Source organism: Wyeomyia smithii, chromosome 2, assembly GCF_029784165.1.
Source record: "Wyeomyia smithii strain HCP4-BCI-WySm-NY-G18 chromosome 2, ASM2978416v1, whole genome shotgun sequence".
Classification (NCBI taxonomy): domain Eukaryota; kingdom Metazoa; phylum Arthropoda; class Insecta; order Diptera; family Culicidae; genus Wyeomyia; species Wyeomyia smithii.
The window spans coordinates 43,143,578-43,167,268 of record NC_073695.1 but is presented as its reverse complement, the minus strand read 5'-3'; the positions used below and the strand labels follow the sequence as shown (position 1 = coordinate 43,167,268).

Genomic DNA, 23,691 nt, shown 5'->3' with positions numbered 1-23,691 from the left:
TTTAATTCTACAAAAAAAATTTACAATTTAATTGACCGTTGTTCTGTTTTCGCGGCACTTTTGCGCTACTTTATTAATTATGCTCAGGGTAGCGTAGCTTAAACACGTTTGATGAAGGTAATCTAATAACATCCAATCAAGCACTATTTTGATCATTCAAGCAAGTATAAATCAGTAGATCATTCATTTGCCTGCAAGAGGCCGCCGCTTTCGACGGCGAATCACCGGCTAAATCAGACTGTGAATGTGTATGTGTGTATATTTCTGTCTTACGACAAATATATCTCGACTTTCTTAGTACTGAATCGATTTAATTGCTCTTAGTCGCGTATGAAAGAGTTTAAAGTCTTGTTAGTTAGTGCAAAAATTAGTTTCATCTGAAGGTTCGTTCGAAAGTTACGTAACAAAATGTGATCTGTTCATATGGGAACTGCCATACTATTTGATTTTTTTCGTTCAACGGCTTGACTGATTTGAGAACTTCTGGTGCTGGATGCGTTTGTTAAGATTTTTAGGCTAGATTTTCATTCGAAAATACATTTGAAATTGAATTTTAATTTCAAAAGTTGTGTTGAAAAACGAAACCTAATGTAATCTTGTGGGAAGGTCCAGTTCATAGCAATACCACGGAGGTAACTGAATGATCTAACAATATGCTGTCAATCGATGTAAACTGAAAGTCAAAAAAATGTCTGTATCCAAGCAAAATACACAATAAATGAGATTTGATGTTTATTTTAATTACAGAGTCGTAAAGAAGAGCATTTATATACGAATAGATTTTAGGGAAATGTTAATGGATGCATTCGTGCATTTTGCATGTATGAATACTCATTCATGAATCATTTTGTATAGTTTTATAAACACACAACAATACACATTTGTCTACTGCAAGCAATGCAGTAAGGCAAAAATTAGAACTTAATTCAATAGCGCCTTTTACCTTAATCCTAGCTTAAAAGTGTCTTCGTGACAATTGTTTGCATGAATGACACGCATAATCTTAAATTGCAAAAAATATGAAAAATTTACTGTACTAAAAATAAAATAAAATAACTTTTTTGCGTTAATTTATTTAATAATTTATTCAGCAAACTTGTAGAAAATTTAAAAATATGTATCTTTGTTGAACAAATGAAAATCCTATCTTTTTTCGGTACAAAGTTATCAAGTATATTACATGGAACTCACTCATAATATAGTTTTATGTACTTAACTTTTGTTAGTTGCATTTTACACGAACATTTTGTTCTGAGGAATTGTTAGGGCATACAAAACACATATTTTTGTCAAAGACCATATATCTCCAGGACTATTCCTTATAAAGTTATGTCATATTTAAGCTAATTTTTTTAATAATTTCAAGAACGTATAGGTTAAAAGTGCAAGTCATGGAATCATGATGTCAATACTTTTCCTTAAAGTTAAGCTGAAGCACTATAAACTACCTTAGGTTCCATTTGTCCCAATTCTCCCATATAAGAGTACGGCGAGCATATGTTACAATAGGTTTTCATATACCAAAATACTAACTTTTTTGTGTTAAGAGATAGAGGAATAATTTATTCGGCAAAGTTTTAGAACGTGCAAAAATATGAAATTTTGCCGAATAAATAATATTCATATCTTTATTGGGTACAGAGTTGCAGAGTGTTTTCTGTGGAAGTTACTTAAAAATAAATTTTTTGCACTTAACTTTTGTTAGTTACATTTTACATGAAAACGGTGTTCTAAAGAAGCATTTGGGCATACAAAACATACGTTTTTGTTGAAGGCCACACATCTCCAGGACTTTTCCTTACAACGTTATAGCACATTTCAGCATTTTTTTCGGTAACTTTAACAACGTATAGAATAAAGATTAGGTGGATTGGGACGGATAGAATTTATAACAGTTTTGAGTACTCGAGCTAAACTTCGAGAAAAAGTATTGATATCATGATTTTACTTGCCCTTTTTCACTTTATACGTTCTTAAAGTTATCAAAATATTTTTGTAGATTTATCGGCTTAATCAGTCCGTGTATAGAAGCAAAAACGATTTTTTGTTTCTTAATCCGACAGTTTCGGTGACTTTATTTCACCTTTTTCAAGGAGTCTAAAAATATACATTACTTGTAGTTTTCCTTTTTCTGTTACTGTTTTGAGTTTTTTGTATGTGTTTGTACTTACAGAAAAGATTATCGTTTTATTGTTCAGTGTGTTGGTGTCCAACATAGGTTGTCTGGTGTGTATTGCAAATGGAGTCTTAATTTGGCTATGTGTAAAAATAGATTTTCTTAAATTTAAATTCGACTGTTTCTTAACAAACTGTACTCACTGCATATGTCTCTATTTTTGTGTGCACTATACTGTATAACAGTTATCACTTTTTCCTAGCACTGCTTTTTCTAGCACTATATAACTTCGAGCGGTATTCAATTAATCAGAGCAATAGGTTTTGTGTCTTTTCCAGTAGTCTACTATTTCTTGACAGTTTGTTGTGAGTGTGTTGGAGAGCTACGCTAAAAACTTTAGGTTGTGGTTGCATATTGGTTGTTGTGTTTATCGGTTTTGTTGTGATTGATATTTCTTATTGTGTGTATAATACCAGCATATACAGTGTTGAGTCCCTCTGTGTCTGTGCGTTTGTTGATACTATTTTCTGTGTTGGCAATATGGCATACTTCTATAAACGGTAGAGCGTGTGGTTTGTCGTGTCTGTCTATAATTTTCGTTTGGTGAAAATCGAATCTGTGATTTTGTGTGATGCTGTGGTACATTAGTGCTGTTTTTTCTTTTAGTGAACTAATTTGTGGATCTGTTGCGTTGTAGCCTTGCTGTAGTAGTTTGTCCCAAGTGTTGTAGTACGTTCGGTGTCCGCTGATTCTTGTTTTAAGCATGTTTGTTGTCATTCCTACGTAGCAGGCGTCGCAGTTTTTGCATGGTATCTTGTATATGACGTTGTTTTGGTGCTCCTGGGGGACGGGGTCTTTAACTTTTGGGAGTAATTGTCCAACTGTTTTTATGTTGCGGTGTGCTAGTCGTATGTTTTTGTATTCGTTTTTCAGGTGTTTGTCGATTCGGTTCGACAGGTATGGAATGTATGGTATTGAACGGTAAGTATATTTCAGGTTTTCATCGGATGATTCTTGTAGTGTAATAATGTTTTCTTGCCTGCGGTTTATGAGTCTGTTCCTGAGCGATTTTGGGTAGTTGTTGAGACTCAATTGTTGGTGGATGATACGGGCTTTGTCGGCGTCTTATATATATGCAACCACAACCTAAAGTTTTTAGCGTAGCTCTCCAACACACTCACAACAAACTGTCAAGAAATAGTAGACTACTGGAAAAGACACAAAACCTATTGCTCTGATTAATTAAATACCGCTCGAAGTTATATAGTGCTAGAAAAAGCAGTGCTAGAAAAAAGTGATAACTGTTATACAGTATAGTGCACACAAAAATAGAGACATATGCAGTGAGTACAGTTTGTTAAGAAACAGTCGAATTTAAATTTAAGAAAATCTATTTTTACACATAGCCAAATTAAGACGCCATTTGCAATACACACCAGACAACCTATGTTGGACACCAACACACTGAACAATAAAACGATAATCTTTTCTGTAAGTACAAACACATACAAAAAACTCAAAACAGTAACAGAAAAAGGAAAACTACAAGTAATGTATATTTTCAGACTCCTTGAAAAAGGTGAAATAAAGTCACCGAAACTGTCGGATTAAGAAACAAAAAATCGTTTTTGCTTCTATACACGGACTGATTAAGCCGATAAATCTACAAAATTAACCGCTACAGTCGACAAACAAACAAGTTCATAACCATGGCCACCGTTTTAAAAGTCCCTTTCTATCAGAACGTAGAGCACAGGTACGGCATACACGCGAAAAACATGCTGAAGGATTACGCAAATACGATCTCCAAACTGGGCAGCATGTTAAGCCGAAAGTCTTTCCTCATTCGCTGTCGAAAAACTGGCGTGTTCCCAGCACACATCACAACGAATTTTCGTTTTGTTTTCCCGTTACTGGAAGATAACAGTCCATTCACAAAAAAGCTGGAAAAATGTATAAACAAGTTCAAGAAATCAGTTCTAAACATAGAAATCAAACACACTTTTCACAAACTGAAAATACTAAAACAATTACAATATACACTTACGGAAAAGATAAATAACTCAAATATACCAAAAAACGTAGCCGAATCATTCTTCAACAGTCAAACAAAGTTTGAAAACAAACATACGCAGGAGAAATCAAAAAACACAAAGAGAAAATTTGACCGAATTCTAGACCGTAATATCCAACCATCGAGCACAATACCTGTATGTAAAAGCAATGCCATACATAACAGCACTCAAAAATCACTTCCAAAAGAAACAGAAATACTGCTCAGTTTAGGCCAAAAATTCGCACTACCAACCAACATCACCCACATACCTTTTTATCATCTCCTAGCCGACATCTAAAGCATACTTAAAACTAATCCAGACGTTTCAATCCAAGACCGCACAAGATGCGCAATAGCAAACTCAGTTCAAAATTACATCCACTACAATAAAAACAACACAGAAAAAGGTGAGCTGACAAAATTCTGTGAAAAGGCTATAAAAACTACAAAACAATTCTTTCGAGAAAATCCAGATGTACTCACGATTCAAACGGACAAAGGCAATAAAACGGTCATAATGCTTGCAGAAGACTATAAACAGAAAATGCTCAGCATGCTCAACGACAACAAAACATATCTTCCGATACCACGCGATCCAACATCACGATACCAACGAACAAATAACGAATTCGCCAAACGACTACTCAACCTGAATCTTATCGACAAACAGACAGCAACACGACTAACTACATATAATGCCATATGCCCCAGAATATACGGACAACCCAAAGCGCATAAACCTAATGTACCACTAAGGCCAGTAGTGCCAAACATGACCGCTCCCGCCTACAACCTGTCGAAATTCATCGGAAAAATCATACAAAATTCCATTGATAGTCCATACAACATAAAAGATTCGTTCACGTTCTGCAACTTTATCTGCTCAGTTACACTGCCACCAGACTATATTCTAATTTCTCTTGACGTCATATCGCTGTTCACATCAATTCCTAAAGCCCTAGTCACACACAACATAATAACACAATGGGAGAAGATCAAAGTTAATACAAACATAAACCTAGATTTGTTCATCGAAATAGCTGAATTTTGTATCGAATCAAGCTACTTCAAGTACAACGAACAACATTTCCAACAAGTGTTTGGAGCTGGAATGGGGAATCCTCTCTCGCCCATAATAGCAGACTTAGTTATGGAAACACTACTAGACACAGTAACACAGTCATTAAATTTCAAACCTCCGTTCATCAAAAAATATGTAGACGATCTCCTACTAGCAATTCCTGAAAGTCAGATAGGCCATGTACTAGAAACATTCAACAGCTATAATGAACATATTCAATTTACATATGAAATGGAAAACAACAAACGACTACCGTTCCTAGACATGACACTGATAAGACAGGAAAACCAAAAAATTCAAACAGAATGGTATATGAAACCGATAGCCAGTGGCAGGTTCTTGGATTATAACTCGTTCCACCCGCTCCATCAAAAAATAAACATGGCCAAAAATTTCATTCGACGAGTCGACAAACTATCCACTCATTTACAAGACGCCGACAAAGCCCGTATCATCCACCAACAATTGAGTCTCAACAACTACCCAAAATCGCTCAGGAACAGACTCATAAACCGCAGGCAAGAAAACATTATTACACTACAAGAATCATCCGATGAAAACCTGAAATATACTTACCGTTCAATACCATACATTCCATACCTGTCGAACCGAATCGACAAACACCTGAAAAACGAATACAAAAACATACGACTAGCACACCGCAACATAAAAACAGTTGGACAATTACTCCCAAAAGTTAAAGACCCCGTCCCCCAGGAGCACCAAAACAACGTCATATACAAGATACCATGCAAAAACTGCGACGCCTGCTACGTAGGAATGACAACAAACATGCTTAAAACAAGAATCAGCGGACACCGAACGTACTACAACACTTGGGACAAACTACTACAGCAAGGTTACAACGCAACAGATCCACAAATTAGTTCACTAAAAGAAAAAACAGCACTAATGTACCACAGCATCACACAAAATCACAGATTCGATTTCACCAAACGAAAATTATAGACAGACACGACAAACCACACGCTCTACCGTTTATAGAAGTATGCCATATTGCCAACACAGAAAATAGTATCAACAAACGCACAGACACAGAGGGACTCAACACTGTATATGCTGGTATTATACACACAATAAGAAATATCAATCACAACAAAACCGATAAACACAACAACCAATATGCAACCACAACCTAAAGTTTTTAGCGTAGCTCTCCAACACACTCACAACAAACTGTCAAGAAATAGTAGACTACTGGAAAAGACACAAAACCTATTGCTCTGATTAATTGAATACCGCTTGAAGTTATATAGTGCTAGAAAAAGCAGTGCTAGGAAAAAGTGATAACTGTTATACAGTATAGTGCACACAAAAATAGAGACATATGCAGTGAGTACAGTTTGTTAAGAAACAGTCGAATTTAAATTTAAGAAAATCTATTTTTACACATAGCCAAATTAAGACGCCATTTGCAATACACACCAGACAACCTATGTTGGACACCAACACACTGAACAATAAAACGATAATCTTTTCTGTAAGTACAAACACATACAAAAAACTCAAAACAGTAACAGAAAAAGGAAAACTACAAGTAATGTATATTTTTAGACTCCTTGAAAAAGGTGAAATAAAGTCACCGAAACTGTCGGATTAAGAAACAAAAAATCGTTTTTGTTTCTATACACGGACTGATTAAGCCGATAAATCTACAAAATTAACCGCTACAGTCGACAAACAAACAAGTTATCAAAATAAGCTAAAACATGCTATAACTAAGTAAAAAAAAGTCCTGGAGATGTGTGGCCTTCAACAAAAACGTGTGTTTTGTATGCCCAAATGCTTTTTTAGAACAACGTTTTCTTGTTAAATGTGACTAACAAAAGTTGAGTGCATTAAATTTACTTTTAAGTAACTTTTACAGAAAACACTCTGTAACTCTGTACCCAATGAAGATATGAATTTTGTTTGTTCGGCAAAGTTTTATATTGTTGCACGTTTGAAAACTTTGCCGAATAAATTATTCCTCTATCTCTTAACACAAAAAAGTTAGTATTATTGATATATGAAAACCTACTGTAACATATGCTCGCCGTACTCTAATATGGGTGAATTGGAACAATTGGAACCTAAAGGAGTTTACTGTACTTCAGCCAAACTTCAAGGAGAAGTATTGACATCATGATTCCACTTGTCTCTTTTTAACCTATACGTTTTTGAAATTATCGAAAACATAAGCTAAAATATGATATAACTTTGTAAGGAAAAGCCCTGGAGATATATGGTTTTTGACAAAAATATGTGTTTTGTGAACCCTAACAATTCCTGAGCACAACACTTTCGTGTAAAATGCAACTAACAAAAGTTAAGTCAAAAAACTAAATTTTAAGTAAGTTCCATATAATAGACTTTATAACTTTGTACCGAAAAAAGATAGGATTTTCATTTGTTCAACAAAGTTTCATATTTTTGAATTTTCTATAAGTTTTTTGAATAAACTATTCTTCTATCTCTTAACACAAAAAAGTATTTTCTTTTATTTTTAGTCTAGTAAACTTTTCAAATTTTTTCACAATTTGCGATTATGCTATTATGTCATTCATGAAAACAATTGTTCCGAAGATACTTTTAAGCTAGGATAAAGGTAAAAGGCACTATGGAATTAAGTTCCACTTTTTGCCTTATTGTACCACAGCGCAACGGTACGTAGCGAGTATATTGGCGCTCTTGGCTATACTGAAGTGGATTTAGCATGGATTTTTGAGTATCCTTACGAACACTTCTAGTACCAAAACTGCTTGCACTGGTCAAGCCGTTGTTAAGAAATATACACGTTTTGGTACGAAACTTTTGTATGAACCATCGGATTGAAAAGATTTCCGATAATGACCTACAAGCCTTAAAGACTTTCCAAATGCAGATGTTATAATCAAATCCATGCAGCCTTTGCTGAGATAATCGAAAAATATTTTTACTATCTAATGAACGAAAATACATACCTATTCAAATATTTAATCAGTTTATGCTTTTATATCGGTCGAAATCGTATTGTTAGATTGTTCTTGTACACTGTTCGTAAAATATCATTCAGTTCCCTCCGCGATATTGATAGGTACTTCCGAAAGAGCGTTTTTTACATAACATTTTTATTTAAAATTTAATTTCAAATGTCTTTTGAAACAAAAATCTAGTCTACAATTCCTCACAAACGCATCTAGCTCCAGAAGTTCTTAAATCAGTCACGTCGTTGAAAAAAAATCGATTAGTTCATTACTTCTTGAATAAAATGATCACAATTTTTACGTAACTTTTGAACCAACCACTGGATCAGACTGATTTTTTGCATCAACTTACTAGACTCTAAGTTCTTTCAAACGTATTTTAAAGTAATCAAATCGGTTCAGCCGATGCTGAGAAAATCGAGATTTTTTTGTCGCAAGAAAGAATACATAGCACACATAGGGGAACTGCTCCATTATTCATCTCATTAAGCTGATTAGGGTTTGCAATATTCCCGGAAATTGATTTCCCGGGAAACGGGAATAAAAATTCTCATTTCCCGGGAATTGACAATTTTCCGTTAGGCCTAAATAATGTAATTTCCTTCTGTAAAACTTTGCTTAAGTTCGCTGAATCACCGCTGGTGAAGATCCTGGAGTGTTCACTACTTTCAGTTTGCTGAAGATAAAGCGGTTTACAGGTTTCAAACATTTTTATCAATGAACAAAGAAAAAAATCAGGCAATTATTCGCTAACTAACTAGCAAAAAAGACATTAGACGAAGTAAATATTTGCATAATTTTTAGTTTATTGAATAAGGCAGCAAATATTTTGACAAAAAATTTAAGTAAATAATTTGATATTACACGACAAGCAAATATTGAACGTCTTTTCAAGCAAATATTTACACCTTGACAAATATTGATACACTTTGACGAAGTAAGTTTTGCTTTTTGATACGTTTAGTTTTTTTTGCAATATTTTATGGGAAATTATATTAAATCTTGCGAAAGTTTTCGAAGAACTCAGGAATCCCGGGATCCCAGGAATGAATATTTCTATTCCCGGGAAAAGGTATTTTCCGGGAAATCGTTCCCGGGATTGCAAACCCTATAGCTGATATTCGAGAAAAATGCACGGATTGAACACCAAATTTTCACGAAATCATTGAACAACTAAACTGCTCTTATGGAATCATTCAGCATTGTATATTTAGTAAATTTAGCTAGATTTATCCTGAATTTAGTAGAACAAACAATTTTTCACAACGCTTCCATATCCATCTCAAAACTTGAATCACTGCCCAATTATTTTTAATCTCATGACGCCCCCATATTCATCACACTGTTAATCATGAATGAATCACATTATCATGAATGAACGTAGCCGCAGCCCGTTGCACAGTGGTTACTTTACATACCAATCAGACGAGAGCCGTGGTGGCTCGTGCTGTATCAAGAATTTGTCGCCATGTTGCTCGGTTGCGTGCATTTCATAGTTCATGCGCCGTCGCCATTCTCCGTCGTCCGTCTGTACTCCACCGTAGATGGTCCGCAGCACCTTCCGAAAACTCCAAGAGCGTTAAGGTCCTCCGCGAGAAGCGTTGTTGTCTCGATCCCGTAGAGGACTACCGGTCTTATCAGGGTTTTGTACAGCGTCAACTTCGTGCGTCGTCGCACTCGATTCGATCGAAGTGTATTCCGAAGTGAAAAGTAGGCACGATTTCCTGCCTGGATGCGTCTCTGGATCTCTTTGCTGGTGTTATTGTCGGCGGTCACCAGTGACCCCAAATACACGAACTCGTCGACCACCTCAAGCTCATCACCGTCTACAGAGACTTGAGTTGGGAGGCTGATGTTGTTCTCCTTGGAGCCTCTCGCTCGCATGTATTTTGTTTTCGACGCTTTTATCCGCAGTCCGATCCGTTCAGCTTCGGCTTTCAGTCGGGCGTAAGTTCCCTCCGCCGTCGCAAAGTTACGATATCAAAGTCATCCGCGAAGCCCAGAAGCTGAACAGACCTTGTGAAAATCGTGCCCCCCGTGTCGATGCCCGCCCTCCGGATCACACCATCAAGGGCGATGTTAAACAGTAAACAGGAAAGCCAATCATCTTGTCTCAACCCTCTGCGCGATTCAAAGGGACTCGAGACTATCCCCGAAACACGTACGTAGCACATCACTTGCGCCATGTTGCGCACTCAATCGAGTCAGTTTATCCGGAAATCCGTTGTCGTGCATGATCTGCCATAGCTGTTCTCGATCGACTGTATCATAGGCCACCGTGAAGTCGATGAAGATGTGATGGGTGGGCACGTTGTACTGGTGACATTTCTGTAAGATCTGTTGGATTGAGAAGGTCTGGTCCGTGGTGGCACGGGCTCCCATGCAACCCGCTTGGTACTGACTCACGCACCTCCTGGTTAGAGGTGATTGACGACGGAACAGGATCTGTGAAAGTATTTTGTAGGCGGAATTGATGAGCGAGATACCACTCGTCTGGCAGTTTTTCCTCCTCCCAAATCCTGCAAATGACCCAGTGCAGCGCTCTTGCCAGCGCCTCTCTTCCATGTTTTAAGAGCTCACAAATAGCATCATGAATATCGGGGGATGGTACTCGGTCATCCGCTGGTGGTGCTCCTAGGTCAGTTCCTGCTCCACTTCTGTTTGCTGTTTCGCCATTCCGGTGTCCATCGAAGTAATCCTTTTACCTGTCGACCATCTCGCTGGCAACCGTGTTAAGGTTCCCATCCGCGTCGTTGCACATGTCGGCTTGCGGCACATAGCCTCTGCGGGACTGGTTTACCTTCTCATAGAATTTCCGCGTTTCACTGGCACGGAACAGCTGCTCCAGCTCCTCATGTTCACGATCCTCTTACTGGCGCTTCTTTCGTCTGAGAATCGTGGTCATGTCGTTCCGTGCCCGTTTGTAATTGGCCTTGTTCTCTCTCGTTGATCTGGCCAGGTATATCGCCCAGGTCCGGTTCTTCTCATTCACCGCTGCCTCGCACTCCCCGTCATACCAGTCGTTTCTGCAACTCGGTGCTTCCACTCCTAGTGTCACCGTTGCGGCCTCTCCGATAGCTTTGCGAATGCTGCACCAGCCGTCTTCGAGAGGCAATGCGCCTAGTCCCTCTGCCGTGGGTAGCACCGCTTCAAGCTGTTGCGCGTATTTCTCCGCATCCTGGGGGTTTCGGAGCTGCTTAATGTTGAGCCGCGTGGTTCGGCGATGTCGCGCGTGGTATACGGGCGACAGTTTTGAGCGCAATGATACCGCAACTAGGTAGTGGTCCGAGCCAATATCCGCACCGCGATAGGTAAGTACGATTGTAATGTCTGAGAAGAACCGGCCGTCGATGAGCACATGGTCAATTTGATTTGCTGTACGTTGGTCAGGTGATCTCCAGGTGGTTTTGTGGATGTCCTCACGGGGAAAGAAGGTGCGAAGTTGACGCATCGCTGGCCGTTGTCGTTCGTCACGGTGTGCAGGCTATGCGGGCCGACCACCGACTTGTACATTTCTTCCCTACCGATCTGCGCGTTCATGTCCCCGATGACGATCTTGATGTCTCTACGCGAGCAGCTATCGAAGAGTTTCTCCAGCTGTGCGTAGAACTCTTCTTCCTCTATATCGGGTCTTCCTTTGTGAAGGCATTGCACATTGAGGATAGTGTAGTTGTAGAACTGGCCTTTCATTCTCAACAAACACAACCTGTCGCTGATCGTCTGCCACTTGATCACACGACTCTGCATCCTGCCGGTATAAAGTCGGTTTTCAGCTCATTGGTTGTGCCGCCGCTCTGGTAGTACTGTGCCATGCGGCCACAAATCCGCAGTACCTTTACTCCTTTCCGACAAATCCGGCTGATCCAGCAGAATCTGGTCGCCACTCGGGGCGTTTAGCGATCTAAAGTTCCATGTACCGAGCTTCCAATCGTCGTCCCTATTTCGTCGCCTAGGTCGTTGCCAATTGTTCCGGTCCGTATTCAATTCTTGATTGTTCGTAGTATTTTATTGTTTCGGCATGCTGCCTTACTAGGGCTGCGAATGCCTAGTCTCGCGACAGGGCTGTAGCTGGCGAGACGCCGCATTTCATAATTCAGCCGTCCGCTCCGTATCAGACGCTGTTTGAGCCGCCCCTAACATGGGGAACAGACGCTCGATCAAGCTGCCTGCCCTCCTAGGAGAGCAGTTCCCCCTTCCCTGTCAGCATACGACCAAGTTCCCACCGGTTCACCGATCTTCCATTAGTTGCTCGTATCCCAGTCGGTACCACGTGGAGGTAGGGATAGGAGTTGCCGGGCATTATGCTTTGGACCACACTGGGGTCTATTTTATGCCAACTAGTACGGGTGTACTGCTGGTACGCACTGCCCAACCGTTTACCAACCAGTCCCATCTCTCCCGCCTGCATCCAACAGACGCCAGGAAGACACTTAGACCTCCGATTTAGAACAAGCAACCAGACCGCACACGAAAAAAATCACCAAAAGCGTCAACTTACCGGAAAGTTCGCATAGTAATTGCTCTTCGGGTTCGTCGCTCCAACGTTATGTTTTTACGAGAAAACTTATTTGTGTCTCTTAAAAAAAACTCAGTGGCTAGGGATACAAAAATTCACAGGAATGGTTGAATAGCTATTATCTTTAATTTTTTACGGTTTGAGCTTTTGGGGTGCACCTTTGTTGACCAGTGTTATCTTTCACTTTTTACAAGTTTTGCGTTTTCCTAGTATACGTTGTGTTACAGGCTTGAGTCGCTCCGTAAATGGGTAAAAACCTAGCCAAAACCGGTCCAAAGTCGAGAGTGTTTTGTTTCTTGTCTCATAAATAATGTGAGCTAGTTAGAAATCTATTTCCTAATGTTATTAAAACATATCGTACATATCACTTAAAGTTTACTAAAAATATTCAGGCACGACCGAGAACCCTACATTACCACCAAGCGTTGGCGTCAGTCATCGGAAAATCTGGCGAACCGAGCTGTCCTAACTGGTTCTTTGTTGCCCCAGCCAGACAGTGTTTGAGTGGAAAACTGTTTATGACAAATGTAAACCACTAACAGAGGTCAACTACACACAAAACCTCAAATCCGAAGAGTTTCCGTTCTCCTCAATTTGTCCGAACAATGTCCGTGACCCGACATAGCGACTCCGACCAAAGGACCTGATTGATATGCCCTGACTGAATATCAGCGCCGAACATCACTTATGCAAATATCAAATATTTGTCTTGCTCCAACACGTTATGTGCGGATGGCTGCCGGCTGCGAATGCATAGCTGTTGCGGTGCCCCACAGTGGGCAATGATGTAGTGAATGGTGGCAAAACTCGTGACGATTCAGTTGCAAATCAGCTAACAAAAAATGTGAACAAAAAATATAAACCCTTACCAATCGGTCCATCAGGCAGAAAGAAACTCTCTTCAGCATTTATTATCGATACACAGAAAATCAATTGAAATTCGTCTATTTTGAGTACAGCTTATTAATAACGCATGCGAATGTGACCCAGATTAAGAACAGTCTACAGTAGTGGAAGAGGCGATGCTCGAAAACGGTACGATCCGCACAAAAGCTCTTTCGTTCGGAGCGCAAGATGGATTACCCTGGTTTTATTTTGCTGTCGGCTGCTTCCTGGATGTTTTGAGGTTAAAAAATATCACGTTTCATTCCAATCAATTTATTTTTCCGTCTGACCCTGGTTCGCGCAGCCAACGCGGACTGAAGAAATAAAAAACGGGGTAGCTGTAACATCACACTAATACGATTTTTCCCCGATCCAATTTGGAGTGGTTCGAGCTGTCGAACGGAGCGCGATGACCAGTCAGGCGGTTTGCACTGGGTAAACTTTTTTTAGCACCAAACATAAAGGAAGTTTGTTTGGGATGCAACAGTACATACCGTTTTGACTCAAACTTAGAGCAGTCTCAAACTTTGAACACTTTGGAATAAAAATCACATTATTATAGCTAGAGTAATCAAAAGTATGATTATTATATACCATTTCGTTCTTCGGAATGTCTTTTACCAAGGGATGCATAGCTCTTCACTGTAGGACCACTTCCAGGGAACCAGCAGGCGTTGAAAATAGTGACAGTCAGTGTTGAGACAGTGTGCCTATCTATCTCTTAGTGATTACATTGAAGTGTTCGGAATTTGAATCGAAGCCGAGTTCTAAATTTCCGTTAATTTGATAAACAAAATATGTTTTATTCTATATAAATAGCACTTAATTGCAACAAAAATAAATTAACCAACATGTTGAACCTTTAAGATCGACGAGAAAACTCATTTTTAGTTGTTTTTTTAGTGCAAGAAGTTACATCATAGCTTAAGTGTTCGAAATTTGATGCAGTACGGTATATAGTAGGCAGCGTTCCCATTTGCATGTAGGTATGCACTGCACGAACAAGAAGCGGGAGGAATCCTGAACAGCACTTTTCAGCCATGGCGATCTATGCTCTATTGGAATTCACCCTCCAGAAACCGGGTCGCTCTTTGAAAACAAGGTTCAGATTTACGTAACACGAAATCAAATAACTTTGGTTGTTCCATTCTGATGCTCGAAATGACAGCGGTTTTCATGATTTTTTTTTGTGTTTGTACTTCGGACGGTCGTTTGTTATGGAAGATATGAAAAGATTTTGATCTTATTATCGACGAATGGTTCGTACCCTTAAATGAAGTTTGAATCGTGAAAAAAGTTTTAAACTAGCATTGAATCTGATGCACAACGACAGACTGCGAAACTGTTCGCAAAAGATCGTTGGTACAAACCAATTTGTTCGATCGGAAGCACAGTGCGCAAGAAAACCAATCAATGTCAGCCAATTTAAATGTCAGCCTGGTGCCGAAATTCATTAGAATCATAAATAATCTTGGTACAGTCAATCCTCGTTTTGTACGAAATATGTGCAATGTCCTGATAACAATCTTGAAATATAACGTAGGAAGTGCTATTGATCAAAACCCTAAGCTACTCAAAAAAAAAACATCTAAAAGAAAAGGAAACCGCGAAAAAGGGTTTGAGTGTATTGCGTTTTCCACAAAACAGTACGACAAGCATTTGTTATTAAATGAGTCGCAGCTTATTTTTTTCGTTTTTCTTTTTTCAGCCAAAGACAAGCAGCTCTAGTAGTTCGGTTCGCCATGTCCCGGAAAGTGGAGAGAAAGCATGCGCTAGAACAACGCGACATCCTCCCAATTCCAGGCTGCGTGTCTTATTTCCGGTGTCCCTGTGTTACAACAAGTGAAGATTTATGTGGAGTAATTTTTCTCTGCCGCTGTCAAGCGGTTGTTTTACACAGCGCAGTCCAGCTGTCGCACCAGTTTTTCGACTGTTATGTTTCCTTTTCCTAATCAATGGAAAAGTTCGTTTTGCTCGGGCGAAATCATTTCGAGGGGTTTTCTGCTGGTATTTTAAAACAGCAAGGAAAACTGGAGAAAGGAAATTGGTACAGTTGGGATTCACTAATTAGGAAGTTGGAGAAGCATATTGATTAATTTACCTATCATCACCAATCGTAGTTTCTGAAAAGAATATTGACTTTTATTGTATTCTAATTTGAATTAGAAATTTGTATTTCGAACTAAGCAGTTAAGATAGGGTAACTGAAATCGTAAAACTGCGATTTTTTCACTCGAAATAATGTTTCATACATTGAAGGTATAGCGTTTGAGACTTCGAAACGTAAAGATTAGATGAAACATTGCTACCTCAATGTATCCCATTTCAACAAATTTCCGAAACATTCCATAGTCATATAAATACTTCTTCAAATCGTGTGTTTGACAGCTTGAAACTACGTACCAAAGATGTTTTTTCAACATTAATTAAGTTTTCCTGGCTAAACGAGTGCAAACTAAAGTCAAAAACTTCAACACAAAAGGAAGTTTCCACTTGATGTATGCGAAAACAGTTTCCCTAGCTTTAAGCATCGATTTCACATGTTTGTATAAATGATCCGGACTTACGAAGCAATTACTTCGGATTATTATCTAAAAGATCAGTTTACCATCCGGAGAACGTTTTCTTGAATCCCAAACAAAAAATACGGACGGTTGCAACTTCTCTCGTTTCTGCCCCTCCCATTCCCAAGTAGATCCCGACAACGTCCCAAAACGCTTCACCATTATGGCTCAATTATGGAAATGGCGCTATTTCCATCTCAGCTTTGCCAGCAACTGGCGTCGACCGACAGGACCGACGACCAAAATCATGAAACGTGCCGTTCTGTGCCAACAATGGTGCAATGAAATTTAATTTTAAAGCTCCCCCATTGCGGTTGGACTGCATTCCGGATGAAGAAATGGTTTTCAGCGCATTATTTTTGCGTTCCGAGTCTTGTCGTTCGGGTCCTTCCCAAGACAAGAACAACTTCTCCGCGGATGGCGTTGACTGGTGCAGCAGCAAGAACGTGGACAGATTGAAGTACATTCCCGCTGCTGTGGTGACTTTAGTTGAGTTCGTGCCAATAACGCGGAAGAACTCAATTGCTTTGACCGCGAACCGGTAAATATTTAACTAAGTTTCTGGAAGCGTAGAAATCACTGACAGCTTCCGCGACGAAAATCCGATGGTAATCGAACTTTAATTGCTTCGTCGTTCTTCAGATACAGATCTAAAGAGGAGGTACTTTCTATGATTTACCGCCTATCCGGTATGCACTATATAGTATGCATTTTATTTTATTTCATTTTGCAAACTGCAAACAATTTACACGCCATCATTACTCTCGACAAAGTTTGAGTGCAATCTCTCTACTCGCGTGTTGTTAGTAAATGCGTGAATGTTTTACACCCATGCCAATATTCAACACTTCAACTAACTGGTCGAACAGTGTTACTCTATAGGATTAAATATACTCTCACCTGCAAAACTGAGGCCCACTTGAAATCTTTCAATCCAACACGTTTGATGCACGCTTATGAACAAAATCAAAATCCAATCAATTGCCATTATCGTTTGAACTACGGAATAGAATCAGAATCAGTCGACTTTAAACTCTTCAAGTCGCATCCGAAAAATAACATCCGCCAATTACAATTAGAAGAACTTTCATTCAGGATCAGGCTTCTTGTGCCACTCTGTCGCTTCATTCCACTCCATTTGAGGCGATGACTCCCTGTGAAAAGTTGTGAAGTACGCCCTCCGAAATGCGTGACTGAAATTCGATCCTAATTAATCGCCAATTAAGTGAATTATCCTAGCAATTAATTTCTCCATTCCGTGCCTCTTAATGCCCTCCCCCACTGATACTGTACGGTGGTCGTTTTGAATAACAAGCAACGATTAGGCGAAAATTTTGATACCTACTGTTATGGTTCGATTCTCCCTTCTCTCCTTGGTCGTTGTCATTTTCGTTAGCTTTGTCCCATTTTTTTCTGACACCCAAATTCGAAGGCATCCTTTTTCATCAATCGCGAGAGCGGTCTGTTGTTTCGCTACGCGTCATAGAAATCATAATTAATTGTGTTTGTTGTTTTTTGTCTTGTAATAATAATTGTTATCGTATCATTTTATTGATGTATCTGCAGTACCCTGAGGTGATTTGGTCCCTCGAACGTGTTATTGAATATGCTGGGTGATTTCAATTAGTGTTAGGTACACTTTGAGTAATGTGCTATGCATAGAATAAATGTGTGGGATAGCACGAGTCACAAAACATTTACGATAAAAATAATATAAAAATTATGATACATGATAGGAGCTCTGAAATGGAATGACACTAAAACCGTGATCTTAACACAACTTTTTCCTGACAAGTTTGAATATGGTACCTGGAATGTTTTGAAGTGAGACATAAATAGGATTAATTTGGATTTTATTTATAATAGAAGTTAAACAATAATGACATTAGAACTGAGCTTCAATTTGAAAATACCAGTTTCAAGATCCAGGACGTGCATCCAAGTATCTAGAGTGCAATTTCAACTCTCCAACTTTTGAGCCTTTAATTTGGAAAAGATTAAATCTCAAGTCCGAAATTTGAATTTCAGTGTGAATAACTATGCCTGAGCTCTCAATTCACAAATCCAAATTCCGAACGCAATATCTCAAAACGAAAAATTCTACATTTGAAAGTCCAAAATCCGAAAATTTTATACTCAAAGAATGAAGTCCCAAAGTTTTATGATCCCAATCAAAATAAAAAGTTCACGGACTTAAATCTCAAGTAAAAAGTTTCACTTATTCCAATTTTCAAAAGATCCTACCAAGATTTCAAAGTTGTTTTAACCCTTTCCGACCGAGCCCCCACAATTGTGTAGGTAAACTATGACGGATAACGGAACCTAAATCTGAGCAATAATGTATAAAAAGCCTTGCTTGCTCCCATTTTCAATTTTTCGTAGCAGCTGCGATGTTGACACTAGCGTTGTGAGAAATGAAACAATGAATAGGACGTGCAAAAAGCGAGAGAGAAGGTTTTGTTCAAGTCACCTTCTACCTACGCAATTATATGGGTCCGGTCGGAAAGAGTTAAAAAAACCTAAAATCCTGACCACGAGTCACAAAACAGTTACGATAAAAATAATATAATGACACATTGTACCGTGACGTAACAACGTTTTGACTATTCTGATGGCATAATTTTCTTTTATATAATTTTTTTGTACTTTACGACCTTCAAAAGGGCAATAATCAACAATGTACCGTACGGTGATTAGAAATTTTTACTCAGATTTTTTGGTGCATATTTTTTATAATAACGGTCTGTGGGAGCACCGTGATCAATTTGAAATTTCAAGTCTCGTATTCCAAATCTCAAGTGTTCGATTCAAATATCTAAGCCTCAAGTCTTAAGTCATGAATTCGAAATCCGAATTGTCAAATCTTAAACTTTGAATTTAAAGTCTTTAGTTCCCAGACTCACGACTGAATACTCAGTCTAAAACACTTGATTCCAGATCCTATTTTCCAAAATGCGAATCCCAATTTTAAAGTTTCAAGTCATTAGCTCTAACGCTATAACCCCGAGCCATGGATCTTAAAATCCAAATTCCAAATCCAATGTTTGAAGTTCCAAGTTTCAGAACCTTACGAACAAGTCTAGAACATTAAAAATCCACTCTCCGAAGTCATATGCTCATAGTACGCATTCTAAAGTCAATAAACCATTGATTTCAAAGCTTAAAATCTGGGGCTGAAACGTCGAGAATTGAATTCCAAATCGTTAATTTCGAATTTCCAGATTTTGAAATAAAATTCATAATTCTTATGTCACAAGTCTTAAAGCTCAAACTTAAAATTCCTGGTTCAAAAATAAACTTTTATGTTCCTAATTTTAGATTTAAAATCTTTTGCTGCGTTTTCTACGTTTTTAATCCAAAATACAAAATTACGAATTTCATGTTTTAATATTTTATTTCTCATGTATAAAAATTCAATTTTCACGATTCAAAGACTCCAGTTTCAAGTTCCTAACTGAAGTTTATTGTAACGATCCAAAATTTTTCAATCTAAAATATGTCGAGGTCCGAATCCCACAATTTTGTTACCAAATTTCGAAGTTTCAAGCCAATAGCTCACAACTCAAGTCCCAAGTTACATGAACTCTAATTCCAATTTCCATATCTCAAGACTCGGGTCCTAATATTTAAGTCTCACTTATGAATTAGTAATAATAGATTTTAAATTCGGATTACACAATCTTAAATCTCAAGAGTCAATTCTAAAGTCCTAAATCCCAAAATCTATTTCGTAAATTGCATTCAATTGCCCAAGTTTCAAGTCATAAAACCGAGCCGAGGGTTCGATTCAAATCTATAAATCTGAACCATAAATCTTATATACTTAGCTCAAAATGACAAGTCTTAAATCTAAAGTTCGAAGTCCCAAGTTCCATATCTCAACAGTTGAAGAGTCCACATTCCGAAGTTTCAAGTCCAGTGCATAAAATCTAAAACTTCGGATTCTAAGATTGAAAGTAATTTTCACAATCTGGGTTTGAATTTTGGAATTGAAAATTCCATCTCTTAATTCCTCAGTTATAATTTCCGAGGCGAATCTTCCAATCTGAAGAATCTCGATTTATAATTTCATCTTGAATTTTAAGTCCCAAGACCGATTTTAAAGTCTCTGGTTTAAAACACCAAGTCAAGCATTGGGTTTAAAATATAAAATTTCAAGGTCCGTATCCTAAATCCTAAATTTCAAGTCCCAGGTTTCAAACAACAGGTTCTAATTTTTTTAATTTCTTGTCCTTTGCCAAAGTTCAAATTCCAAATCTGAATCAAACTGTTTCAAATCTCAAATTTTGGGCTTTATATCCAAATTTTCAAGCCTCAGTCATGTGTTCCAAATCCCAAGTCCCAAATCCAAACTCTCAAATCTCAAACTTCATGTCTCACAATTTTAGTCTCAAGTCCTTAAAGTTGAATGTTCAAATCACGATGAGTAGAACATGGTGTAACGGTTTGACCAAACAGTAGGCGCGGGGTGAGGAAGCGTCTTTTTCACTTTGGAGGGTTGGAGACAAAGCATCACTATGCAAAAGCGAATAATTTTTTCGAGTTTGTTGATATATCCTTACTAACTAGGCAATTGAATACAGCAAATTGAGGTGTTTTAAGTTGAAAATTGTTTCTTAAATTAATGAATATTGGTAGCAAGGTATGTAGCATTACCAATTTTATACCAAATTTATAATTATATATATATATATATATATATATATATATATATATATATATATATATATATATATATATATATATATATATATATATATATATATATATATATATATATATATATATATATATATATATATATATATATATATATATATATATATATATATATATTTATATATATATATATTTGGCAGAGCTGTATGCCACCACGGGTCGGTATTTGGCGATTACCGTAGGCCACGGAAGTGCTCACTGCAAGCACCTGCAAGTCCCGGACCATCAGCGAGAGCTAGCCTAGGTTGTGGTGAGACTCAGGCATTGGGCCGCCGAATTCTCGCAAAAGCCACATTATCCGGAAGCAGCTCTGACGGAGCGAATAGTGCCGCTCCCACCACCCAAATGCACTAATTCGCCCATTGGGATTGATGCCAGTAAGTTCCCAATTACGGCAACTGGTCGCAACGTCATATGATAAGAGTCGGATTTTGTTTTCGTACTACGATTCTGGGCTGGCACCTGCGCCGAGCTCCCTTAGTAAGGTCGTGTGACAACGGCTTGAAACGGCGAGACAACAACCGGTGCAGGGGTCTCCGTCCCGTAAAACCTGGCAGGCCTTCCAGTACGTTCCAAATTCATTGCCCGGTGGGAACCGGGCAGGAGTGGGATCAGATGTCCTTTCCTGACTTGCGCCGGTCGGGGGTGTCATAGTTGCTCATAAGGCGCTATGGCAGCCGCCCCTAGCCATGGCCTCACTGCTTCGGCATAGACTACCATGGGACCAGATAGGCGACCACTCCAGTATGGATAAGGATAGCGGCTGGAAGGGGGACCCACTTAACAAAAATGAACAATGAAAATAATGAAGATCAACAATTGGGCGCAGATGGGTTGAAAAACCCGTTTGCACGAGGAGGCATCCAGAGGTCTCCGCCGAGAAAGGCGGAGATGGATGCAGTAAAGGACGCCTGCGAAGACGGCAAAGGCAGTACGCCTACCGGATCGACGCAAGACATCGCAGTGGCTGGTCCACTGTTGATAAAGGCGGTCGGAAGACAGCGAGACACGCTACCAAAAGTAGTAGCGCTGTCGGAGCAGCTCGATGCCATAATCGAGTTTACGAAAAGTCGCACCAACACGACGAAGTACCTGAAGCAGGCTTTCTACATGCTTCGGTCCTCCGTCGATGCTGCGAAGAAGGAGCACGCCGAGCTCAAGGCAAGAGCGGTGGCTGCAGAGAAGAATGCAACGGAGGTGACCGGAAGGGCGACGAAGTCGGTCCAAACGGACACCTGCACGTTTGCAGCGGTTTGCGCCTCCGGGTCAGCCGCAAAAAGAGCAAGGCAGTCTCCGGGGGAAGCCCCCGAGAACAGCAAGAAACGGTTGGTTGTGCTAAGCCCGCGAGACAGCACACCAACGGCCTCCAAGTCCGCCGAAAAGTCTGCCGAAGTGGCAGCTACGGGAAACCCTTGGGTTACCGTGGGAGGAAGGAAGCGCCAAAAAGACAGCAAGCGCAACAACGAGAAGGCGACATATCGTCCAAAAATGGGAAAGAAGGCGCGAAGCAGGGGTGACGCCCTCATACTCAAGACGGATGGGTCCAAGTACTCCGAAGTCTTGAAGAAAATGAGAGGCGAAACCCAGCTCAAGGATCTGGGAGCGGATGTGCAGACCATCCGCCGTTCTCGCACCGGCGAGATGATCCTTGAGCTCCGTAAGGATGCTAAAAACAAGGGCGCTGCCTACAAGACGGTAGCCTAGCAGGTCCTCGGGAAAGATGTGCAAATTCGGGCCCTCACATCAGAGGTGACTCTCCAGCTCAAAAACCTGGATGAAATCACCGAGAGGTGCGATATTGCACAGGCCCTCAAGGAGAAGTGCGGAGTGGAAGTAGCCACTGAGGTAATTCGCCTTCGAAAGGGTCCAGCGGGGACCCAGGTGGCCACTTTCCGGCTTGCATCGGCCGATGCAACTCTGGCCCTGAAGACAGCCAAACTTAAGGTTGGCTGGTCAGTATGTCCCCTGAGCATACTCCAGCAGCCGGACGTTTGCTTCAGGTGTTTCGAGAGAGGACACAAGTCCTTGACCTGCAAGGGGCCCGATAGGAGCCAGTTATGTAGGCGTTGTGGTGGTGCTGGCCATAAAGCTAAAGACTGCGGGGAGCCTCCCAAGTGCTTGGTATGTACTGGAAAACGGGACGCCAAGCACTTTATGGGAGACCCATGGTGCCCAGCCGGTAAGGCGGCCACGAAACCACGGGCGTGAGGGTGACACAATTGAACCTGAACCATTGCTATGCGGCACAGCAGCTGCTATACCAAGCAGCGTCTGAGTCGCGGTCGGACATCGCAATCGTATCGGACCCCTACTGCATCCCTCCCGGAAACGGTAATTGGGTTGCAGATAAGTCCAGTACGGCGGCCATATGCACGACCAGCAAGTTCCCGGTTCAGGAGGTTGTGTCAACCTCAAATGAAGGATACGCGGTTGCCAAGGTGGATGGAGTGTTCTACTGCAGTTGTTATGCTCCGCCGCGTTGGTCGATCGAAAGGTTCACCCAGATGGTCGATTTGTTATCTATGGAGCTGACGGGACTAACACCCTTAGTAGTGGCGGGCGACTTCAACGCTTGGGCTGTTGAGTGGGGAAGCCGCCGCACGAACCGGAGGGGTCAGATCTTGTTGGAAGCTTTGGCAAAGCTCAACCTAGATTTGGCCAACGTTGGAACCAAGTGTACATTCAACAGAAATGGTGCGGAGTCGATCATCGACGTGACGTTCTCCAGCCCAGGACTGATCGTGAACTGGAGGGTAGACGATGGCTACACCTATAGTGACCACCAGTC

General features: G+C 40.0%; 1 protein-coding gene across 1 annotated transcript; it reads left to right on the top strand.

Annotated features, from left to right (window-relative positions):
• Positions 1–4,689: 4,689 nt before the first annotated feature.
• On the top strand, positions 4,690–6,222 carry LOC129719580 (uncharacterized). Its single transcript, XM_055670974.1, has one exon. The coding sequence runs from the start codon at positions 4,690–4,692 to the stop codon at positions 6,220–6,222; it is 1,533 nt and encodes a 510-aa protein (XP_055526949.1).
• The last annotated feature ends 17,469 nt before the right edge of the window (positions 6,223–23,691 follow it).

Coding starts and splice junctions, on each gene's coding strand:
- LOC129719580 (XM_055670974.1), top strand. CDS start 4,690: ATGCTTGCAGAAGACTATAAACAGAAAATGCTCAGCATGCTCAACGAC.